This window comes from Mesocricetus auratus, unplaced genomic scaffold (assembly GCF_017639785.1).
Source record: "Mesocricetus auratus isolate SY011 unplaced genomic scaffold, BCM_Maur_2.0 Super-Scaffold_100007, whole genome shotgun sequence".
NCBI classification, from domain to species: domain Eukaryota; kingdom Metazoa; phylum Chordata; class Mammalia; order Rodentia; family Cricetidae; genus Mesocricetus; species Mesocricetus auratus.
In genome coordinates, this window is record NW_024429191.1 from 49,090,102 (window position 1) to 49,099,766 (window position 9,665).

Consider the following 9,665-nt stretch of genomic DNA (forward strand, 5'->3'; position numbering starts at 1 on the left):
GAGTGATAGCATTGGCCATGGAGCTGCATAAGCAGGCCTGAGGCCTCTCCTTTCTGTTCGAGGGGGCGTTTTTTTTTTGTTTGTTTTATTGATTTAAGCAGACATACAACAAACAAAACAGCAGCCCAGAAGACACCTGGGGATAAATAACCTAAGGGTTCAGGATGAAGATGTGTCTTCCCTTTGTCAGGGTTATTTTGGTCTCTATCCAATTTTTACCTCCAGTTTGGAGGTGAAAACATCAAGGGCTGCCTTTGATGTCAGGATGGAGTTAGGAATGTGGTCAGTTCTGGGGTGCTACTTGCCATAGGATGTTGTTATAGTCCACGGGGCCTGTCTTTTAGTCTTGAGAGCTAATAGCAGGTTGGAAGTGTGGAGGTGGTTTTAAAGGTTGAGGGTGTGTGATGATCATGATTTTGAGACTGTCATCTTGTTATTTTGGTCTACTGGGAGAGCTTTCTGAGTATTCTCTGTTTCAAGTTTTAGATGAGATTGGGGACATAAAATTCAGTTTGGAGGTTTTAAGAGGCAAAATTACATTGAGTTGGAGGCAGAGCAGGAAGCTAGGGTCAAGTTTGAAGGCTTTTTTAGTTGAGGACTTGTGGGGGAGTTTTGCATTTGAATCCTGTGGAAACTCATTTTGAGGGGGGAGGATATTCCTGTGTATATGTTTAGGTATGAAACTCTTCCAGAGAACAGACCATGAGAAGCACCTCCCAGGATAATTTGGGGCTGTCTGGTTTTGGGGTGTTTTGTCACTGGTCACATTTGGTGAAATGGAGATTAATTTAGAAGTTCACCTATTCTAGAGCACATTTCTGGTTTAGGTTATCTTTTGCTGATAGCCCCCTCTCATCCCAGATTCCAGAAAGTTCTATTTTAGTGAACCTCCAAACAAGCTGAGGCTTTGAAGGGAGAACCCTGGAAAAGCAGTATGTTTCATCACAGACTTATTAGTACACGGCTCATTGAGCTAAGGGGGAAAGGTGGCTTCACACCCTGAACCCCGATTTCTTATGGAAGAAAATCTGTTTGGAGGAAAGTGGGGTGTCTCTTGTTAAAGTGGGTGCTTCTGACCAATGCAGTGCTGCTGGAACTGGCAAGGAGGAGCTGTAGTGGGCTACAAGGAGGTGATTCTTGCACCCTGATTTTTAGGATAAAAGCCCCAAACAGAAAGCAGAGAGAGGACTAGGAATGAGGGTGAACTGAGGGGGGGAGGGGTTCCTAACGGCAGCAGGGGCTAGAGGGTAAACCAGGCCAGATATTCCCGCCTAGGTCCCTGTTCTCTTCGGCTCTCCTCCCCTCTCTCCCTCCCACCGCCCACCCCCCCAACCCAAGGAAAAAAACTGCCTGTGCAATAGCAATGGCAGATTCCAGTCCTCCAGGCTTTCCTAAACCACCACCGAGACCAGCCAGGGGGGAGGGGAGGGGAGGGGAGAATCGGGCTTTCCTGCTTCCTTGAGACAGGGGCAATGAGCTTGACCTCTTGGCCCCTAGCCCTCTAAAGAGTGTCCCCCGGTCTGGAAGCCAGGTGTCCTGGACCCTAGCCCCCAAGCGGGGGGGCCTGGAGAAACGGGGAGGAGGAAGGAGGGAGTGACTTCCAAAATTGGCATCGGGACAGAGCAGGGCTGGCGGGAGGCAGGAGAAAGACAGAATTTTCCTGAAAAAACGGGGGTATCTAAGGACCCCAAATTTGGGTAGCTAGTTCAGGACCGTCTTCCCAACATCCTAGATTTTTTTGGGATTTTTTTGGGGGCCCCGGGACCCCTCTAGATGGGGTGAGGAATGTAGTGTTGGGGGAATCTGACTGGGGCATTGCAGCTGCCTCTCCCGCCGAGTTGGAGACGGATGGGCTGGGACGGGTTTTGGGGGGGTGTCCCCAGTTCTGACTGGGAGTGGAGGAACCCCTTCAGAGCTCTCTTGTGGGGGTCCCCCTCCCCAGGGCACTCCCCAGTCCTTGAGCCAGCTGAAAGGAAGGAGGCCAGCGATGCGACTGGGGCGGCTCTTTTCTCCTGCACCCCAAATGTGAGGGATGCACCCCCAAATTTGCTCCTTTCAAAATAGGGGACCAGGATCTCAGGGGAGAGTAGCTGAGGTAAGTGGGGAGGAAAGTGTCCCCTGTTTTCAGGAGAGACGTGGCGGTTGGGGGGGAGGTTTGGAGGTGCGTGCTGGGGTGGGGTTGGGCTCTATAACTCTTGGAATTGGGGGGATGACCAGAGAACCTTTCTCTTGAACCCCTAAGATGTAACCCCCCAGATTGGAACCAGAGTCTGAGACTTGAGAGCCCCCAGTGACCCCAGACATTAGGATAGTGTTTGATTTTCTTACCCCCACAAAAGCTTCACTGAGACAGGAGCTGGGGGCAGCAGTATTTGGGGGGTTCTGGGGTGCAAGGAGCAGGAGGCCTTGGCAAGTCTTGATGGGGGACGGTGGTAGCCTTGGAGAGGGCCTGACATCCTCAGGGGCCCTAAAAAGACTGCTTACACACACCATCTTAGCTCTTTTGATTGCTAAGAGTTTTGGGGGGTGTGTCGGAAGCTTGGTGTAGTGAAGGGTGGGATGAGAGATGGGAGATTAATATTTGGGTATTATAGAGTTTTTTGTTTTTAATTTCCAGAAGAAACTTTTGCCTTCTGGGAGGTTCTCTTTAAAATCAGGTCTTGGACAGGAGGAAAAGGCTAAGGGAAGGCCTAGGGTTGGGGGTGGGGAGAGACATGTTTGTCTTTGCTTAAACGTGGCTCTCAGGGGTGGGCCTCCCTGCCTGGGCCTGGTGAATGGGCTAATGAGTGTTGCTTTGGGGGTGGGGCGTGGGTCTTGGGGGTCCATGGGGAATGAAAGCAGCACTTGGGGGTTGAATACTTTGGCCTTTAGGTTTAGATGGGCCTTTTCTTGGGCTCTGCTGCTCCCCTTCCTCCCTGGCCTCCATTTCCTGCCTTTGGCCTCCATCTTGTGGCAGGCCCAGGGCCCAGGGTGACTTCCGGCCCCCCTCTCTCAACCGTGTTCCAGCCCCTCCACCTCTGGACTGCCAACTCCCAACCCTGCTGTCCTTGGCCCTGACTCTTGTAGCGTTTCTCTTGGGTTCTGACCCAGGGAGGGAGGAATGGACACAGGAAGCCTTAGGTCCTTGCCTTTGTTGGGAGGAAGTTTCTTGGTCTTCCCTAGCCATTCCCTGTCTCCTCCGGCTCTGTCCTAAGGATGCCCAGAGCTGAATTCCTATAGAGGTGAAGAATGTTCCAAGCTTAGCACACTGACCTCATCCCCCAGGGCCCTACCCTGGCCTCTGCTAACCTTTTGGGGGCCATGTTTGCCATTCACCCTTCTCCATCGCCTCGCGGTTGGTGGGGGTCTTCATGGCGCCGTCATGTGCTGTCTTCCTCTCAACCCAAGTCCTGCTCCCGCCCCAGCAGCACACTGTGGTTTGTACGGCACTGTGGCCACGTCCAAACCACACTGTGGTGTTAGAGCGAGGGTGGGGGAGGCCACCCTGGAGAAGCAGCACAAAGCATCCCATCTGGGTCCTGTAAAGGAGTTCTGACAAGGTGGGGCGGGAGAGTATGGGACTCCGGAAAGAGCCCCTCTCGAATCCCCAGGTGGTCTCTGTGAGCCACCCGGGAGTAAGTTCTGTCCCGCAGAGCCGAGCAGAGCAGAGTCCTTGTTGCCCACTCCCAGCTCTCCTGGCTCTAGCAGCACAGAAATATTGGCACTGGGATGTGAGTCTGCCAATATTGGCTGTGCTGCTCCGGGCAGGGTGGTGAGAGCTACTGAGAAGGGGCTGGGCCCCTGAGGGCTGAGGAGAGGAGAGGGAAGAGCAGCACCATGCTGAGGCAATTTTATTATAATTTTCTGTATAAAAATGTCCATCAGACGGAGGTCAGAGGGTGTGGGCACGTTTCTCGGGAACAAGATGGGCAGCTCCAGTGGCGTTCTGACCCTCTCTCATGCAGTCCTTGCTTAGAGTCCCAGGTGGTCCACAGGTCCACGGGGAACAGTGAGGGTCAGAGGCGGAAGGCTCAGCAGGAGAGCAGAGGAGCGTCAGCAGAGGTCGAGAGAAGGCCAGAGTCCAGGGTCAGGCTGTCTGGAACAGGAAGTAAAACGGGCCGAGATGGAGCAAACACGGAGTATGTCTCCAAGAAAACCCTCTCCTCCTCACACAACGTATTACTAACTGACCCAGCCCCCTGCACTGAGTATCTTCGGTCTGAAACCCTTGTACGAGAAAGGGGCTTCTGCTGGGACCCTCCCCTACCATCCAGGTGAGTACTTCTTCCCCACCCCAGGCAGTGTGGGGGGAGGAGGACTCCTACCCTGGTCGAAGTTGAGTTTCTTGGCTGGAGGAGTTTCTCCTAGCCCTTCAACATCCACCAGGTCAGTGTTGGCGTCGGAGTCGTTCAGAGCACTGAGTGTCACATCTGGGAGGGGGCATAGGCTAGGTTCTAGGTTTCCTGACTGCTCTCCCTCGTCCCAGTTTCCCAAAGCTTCATGTTCTACACAGCCCTCTACCCGTTTTGACGACTGAGCACACAAGAGTCATGTGTCCTTTGACCCAGGCCCAATTCTCTCATTGAATCTCAGGTAGGACCTTTAACCCCTACCCTAGGCAGCAACTCTACAGCCCTCACCAGCCTTCTGTTTCTTTAGGGGAGGACCCCCAGCCTCAGGGACACTGGAGCTGCTGGGTGGAGGGGCAGTGGGAGGGGAGAGGACCCCAGATGTCATCTTCTTGGGCCCTTTCTTGGGTGACTCAGTTGGAAGAGGGACGCCAGAGTCTTCATATACTTTTCGCTTTACAGTGGTCTTTATCTGAGCCCTGAAGATAAGAGAAAGCAGATTAGGGAGACTGTCACCAGAGAGGCTGAGGGAAGAGGGGAGGGGAGGGAATAATGGGCCACTCTGAAGGACTTCTAGTTCCTTCATAAATACCCAGATCAAGGCCCTAATCCATGTGTAGTAAGGGTCCCCCTACCCTTAGTAACTTTGTACCCCATTAGGGCAAATGGGTCATGGAGATTAGAGCCCCTGAACGGAGCAGTCAGAAAGGAGAGATGTCTGGATGTGTAGGGCCACCGGGTATGTGTTGGTGATATAAAGGCAAACTGAGTTTTTTCAGATTCAGACCAGCTAACTAGTTGAGAATGCATCCCAGATGTGCTGGTCTCGGGGTTTATTTAGACAGCTAGGGAGCCCTCATCATCAAATACACCCATTGAGAATCTGGGCACCTGAAGATAAAATTCTCTGAGGGTCCTAGTTACCATCACATTTCCTGAACTCCCGACCAAATGTCACAGTTACTATATTCTTTCAGCCCTCAAGGAAATGCTAACACAACTAGCAACAAGTAGGAAAGATGCGAGCTGAGGGAGTCTGAGGAAGAAGAATGGGTAAGGAGGAGAAGGTTGCCCACCCCTCCCCTTTCTCTGCCGGCCACCCCCCCTCACACTGTCCGCTCCTTGATGACACAGCTGATGTGATTAAGATCGTCCCCAAATCGCTTCACAGCGGCCCTCAGCATCTCTATCTCCGTCTCCGTCCACTTGGCACTGTCGGAAGGGGAGAAGGGTGATAGCAAAAATGGAAGGAGGAGTGTGTGGGGCCGGCCCACAGGCTGTTCCGTCCACACAAGCAGCCTCTTCCCTCTGTCTCTGCGGCACCTTTCAGTGATTCGGAAAGAGGACCTCCTTAAGAAAAGCCCTGGGGACAAACCGCTGGCCACATGAAATTGCATCCAGAGCCACTTGAAAACACCTCTCTCTCTCCATCATGTAGCAGCTGCCATAAACAACCCATGGAAACCAGTGCAACGAGTAGGGACCTCACAAACAGAACCCTTCAAAGACGTGTAGCAGCAGGCTGGGGGTTCCACACGGCTTGGGGTGGGTGGGAGGCAGTGTGTCGGTTTGCAGCTGGGGGGTTGTGGACCTGGTAGTATCGTCACCTGTCATTCACTAATTCAACAATGATTAACAACTGCGCTGCGCCGGGCCAGGCACAGAGGAATTAATGTATCTCCCTGCTCTAGAGAGGGTCGTGCCGGTGACTGAATCCCAGCGCCTGCTCTCGGCTTCCAGGTCCTAGGCTGGTCTCACGTACCCGGCAGGGGAGGAGTCCGATACTGGATGTAGCTGCATAGTCAGCTCCCCGAGCTTCGTGAAGGCGGCGCCGGCCGCGGAGAAGATCTCTCCAACCTGGGGGCGGAGCAGCATTACGGGGGGCCGGCAGCGCGCCGTCCCACCCCAGCCTCGGATCCGCCCGCCCCCCGCCCAGCGCGCACCAGCCGGGAACCAGGCAGGGGGCCCACCCTCCCGTGGCCGCCAGGGAGCGCAGTCCGCGAGGGAGGTCGAACCTTGGTGGACGCTGACGTCATGGCCCCGCGCACCTCCTCACGGAGACGCTCCGCCGCTACCACCACGCGAGCTGGAAACCACGGAGAGCCGGGCAGCCGGCCGCTCTGGCTCCCGCGCAGGAAGTCCCGCCCTCCTTGCAGCCGATTGGCCGGAGCTCAACCTCTCCCCAGTCACTCAGGTCGCCTCGCCGCTGGGAGGAAGACGAGGTGGAAGACGTCGCCTCACTTCCGGCTGGCTTCATTCCACTTCCGTCGAAGGGTCGGGACTCCTCGTTGAGGCTGCGCTCAGTCGTGCAAGCCCAGGCCCGCCCTCTCCCTGAAAGCACCGACACCAAGCTTAGGAGAATCGCTTCTTTTTATTGTGGTTCAGGACAGGGCGGGGTCAGCCGCGGTGCCCCCCAGGGGCTGGACAGCAGGATTTGCAGGGCCAGGGATACGGTCTCGCCGGGGTAGCTCGGTCCAGAGGACGCCAGATGGGTGGGACAGACTGAGGCTGAGGAGTCTTTAAATAGAGGAGGGATGGGGAGGGAGGGAGAGCCGGTGCGCTCTAGCGCACCATGTATTCCTTTCGCTTATTGAGCCGAACTTGGCAGAAGGAGAAGCCTCCGAGAAGGAGGTAGAGGCCCGCGGCGATGAAACAGTTGTAGCTGACTTGCTCGTACAGGCTGTATATGTTCTGAGGGCCGTCCCTGGAGGGTGGCGAGCAAGCAGGGAAATGTCAGTCACCCAGAGCATCCAATGTGCACGCACCGTGCACCAGACACCGCGCTAAACGCTCCGACTCCTATTAGTCCTGCTGACAATCGTACGGGATGAGTTCTATCGTGGGATCCGTTTTTGCAGAGGTAGACTGAGGCGCGGGAAGGCAGAATACTGGAAGAGGCCTCGTCTACGCTGGTGGGCTTGGGGTGGGTGGCCACGGAAGTCTGGCTTGCAGGACTGCTCCTAAGTGCATTTTTAGTACTGGGGACTGCAATAGGCCCTTGCGTTCTAAGCACACGTTTGCCACTGCACTACTTTAAAAAGAGAACGGCTCTTCTTGCGGTCCCCCAACCTAGGGCCGTCAACGTTCCGCCTTCAGCAGTGCCCCCCACATAACTGCCTGCCCTGGTGTGCATCCGCCTAAGCACCCAAGCACTTACTCAAAATCTTTCTCTGTGAAGGGAACGTCCTCAATTAACACGGCAGAGTGGACGTTGAAAAATATCCCCAGCATTATCTGGAAGGACAAAGAAATAGGTAGGTTGTCAAGTTCTGGCACCTTACCTCTCGGTCGCTCCCTAAGCTCCTCCCGACACCTGCCCCTTGGGTAATCAGACAGGGCTAGGAGCAGGGTGGTTGTAGCTGGATTCGGACGCAGCCATCTGGAATAGGGCGTGAGGTAGGGCACCGGGAAGGGTGGCTGGGTACAAGGAGGTATGGCAGACAGCTCTCCAGACGCGTCACTATCATGGGACTAGGCGGAAGAGACGAGGGAGACCCAACACTTCATGGTTCTGAAAGTGAAGGCCGGTAGGACCCTGGAGAAGCAAGACCTCAGCTACCATTTTCGGGAGAGCACGCTTCTTCCTCGCCTCCATTCCTCTCAAGCATGTCTCAGGGACCTAGCTCTCGTTTACCTTGAGGGGTCGGCAGATTTACCAGCGCTGGCTTCCCTTCCCCAGGGTCCCGCTCCATCACCCTTTCGCTCTAGTTCCCAATTTTTCGATCTAAGTTCCGTCTCGTTTTTCGGCGGCTAGCTAGCCAGACCCTTGATCTGTCTGCTGCTTCCAAAGGCCTGGGGGTTTCTGGCCTCCCAACCCTTCAACCCCGGAGCCCCTCAGGCCCGCTCGGACTCTCGCGGGGCAGCCCCCTCACCAACATGATCACTCCCCAGGCGCTGAGGACGATGCCACAGGCGGCCAGCTTAGGCCCACAGCACAGGAGCGACGCCATGGAGGAGGGAGGGAGGGAGGGAGCTCCAGAGACTGAGCGAGGAGCAGAAGCGGAGACAGGGAACCCTGGAGACGCCGGGGACAGGGAGCTGGATTTGGGGACTTGCGCGGCGCCGAGCGACAGGGGGCGTGGCCTTAGGCGCGGACTACTCGGAGGGGGCGGCTGGGAGACAGCGCTGCTCCACGCGGCGGGCCAAGCCTCGGACAAGGATGCGGTGTCAGAATTCGAAGCAGTATCTCCACAACTCTTCCTTGACCCAGGTGGTAGGGACGTGAGGGATGCAGGAACCAGGGCCTGATGGTTCTTCCTTTTCTCGACCCCTGTCTTGGAATGGAAGGAGCAGGCATCTCACGTGACCGACTTGGCAGATCACATGACCAGGAACTAGCTTTAACCTGGTGTCTGGAGAGTTACCGGGATGAGCGCCTGCTGAGTTGAGCAGTGGGCTGTTCTGTTACGTCGGGAAGCTGGGGGTCGTCTAATCCCTCTCCCCCACACATACACGCACGCCTTAGTCTCCGGTGGTCTTCTGTGATGGGGGAAACGCTAAGCGAGACGGTGAGATTACTGACATGCTGGTCTATCCCCTCTATCCAGGTCTCCCTTTGAAAGATGCTTTGACACTTTGAGAGGAAAAAGGAAGACCCCCTTCCTAAGACTGAGCATCCTGCTCGGAGGACCGCTTTTAAATAGTTGCGGACTTCTTGACCCTGGAAATGCTACACTTGAAATACAGCGTCGCTCTAAATGCCGCTTTCAGGAAAAATATGGTACTAGAAAAGCAGACTCGTTAGACATGAAGGCAAGTGGAAAGGAGTAGATGCACAAAAAGTTGCTGTTGCTTCTCCCCGCTAAAAAGCTGCAGGTACTTTGAGTAAGACAGAACATAAGATGTGTCTTGGTCACTGTCCCAGTGCTGAGGAGACACCATGACCCAGGCAGCTCTTAGAAAGCATTTAATTGGGGCTCGCTTACAGTTTCAGAGGTTTAGTCCATTATCCTCATGGTGGGGAGCGGAGCTACACCCTAATCGTGTCAGGACTGACTGGGCCTGGCATGGGCCTTTCAAACCAGAGCCCACCCCCAGTGACACACTTCCTCCCCACGGGGCCAAACCTCTCCTAATCCTGTGACCTTTCAAACAGTTCCACTCTGTTAACCAAGCATTCAAAAATAAGAGCCTATGGGCCATTCTCCTTAAAACCACCTCAAAATGTACAAATAATAGGCTTTCCTCTCCAAAACAAATTTGGAAACATTAACTAGTGAGAAACATATTTGTAGTACTTATTTTAGGTAGTTAGATATGATTAAAGAACACCCCCTCCTCTCCAGGGCTGGAGTTCAAGCTCAAGGCCACTGAGGAAGAAAAAAAATGCAGATTGGT

At 54.7% G+C, this 9,665-nt stretch overlaps 2 protein-coding genes and 1 long non-coding RNA gene across 10 annotated transcripts; 1 reads left to right on the forward strand and 2 right to left on the reverse strand.

Annotated features, from left to right (window-relative positions):
• Positions 1 to 3,814: 3,814 nt before the first annotated feature.
• CUNH17orf49 (chromosome unknown C17orf49 homolog) lies at positions 3,815 to 6,476 on the reverse strand. 8 transcript variants are annotated; one of them, XM_005067500.4, is made up of 6 exons: positions 6,344 to 6,476; positions 6,091 to 6,185; positions 5,439 to 5,540; positions 4,620 to 4,807; positions 4,305 to 4,409; positions 3,815 to 4,075 (listed from the first exon to the last, which is right to left on the reverse strand). In XM_005067500.4, exons 1-6 carry the CDS (start codon positions 6,362 to 6,364, stop codon positions 4,011 to 4,013), a joined length of 576 nt encoding a protein of 191 aa, XP_005067557.1. In that variant the 5' UTR covers positions 6,365 to 6,476; the 3' UTR covers positions 3,815 to 4,010. The 8 variants fall into 8 exon arrangements, with proteins under 8 accessions (XP_005067557.1, XP_012967253.1, XP_005067559.1 ...); XM_013111799.3 differs by lacking the exon at positions 5,439 to 5,540; XM_005067502.4 differs by lacking the exon at positions 4,305 to 4,409.
• Positions 4,071 to 5,496, forward strand: LOC121141388. Its single transcript, XR_005878280.1, has 2 exons — positions 4,071 to 4,253; positions 5,306 to 5,496. It is a non-coding gene; the product is annotated as an uncharacterized LOC121141388 (long non-coding RNA).
• Positions 6,477 to 6,680: 204 nt separating the features above from the next.
• On the reverse strand, positions 6,681 to 8,424 carry Rnasek (ribonuclease K). The gene is made up of 3 exons (XM_005067499.4): positions 8,201 to 8,424; positions 7,486 to 7,562; positions 6,681 to 7,032 (listed from the first exon to the last, which is right to left on the reverse strand). Exons 1-3 carry the CDS (start codon positions 8,276 to 8,278, stop codon positions 6,891 to 6,893), a joined length of 297 nt encoding a protein of 98 aa, XP_005067556.1. The 5' UTR covers positions 8,279 to 8,424; the 3' UTR covers positions 6,681 to 6,890.
• Between the last annotated feature and the right edge of the window lie 1,241 nt (positions 8,425 to 9,665).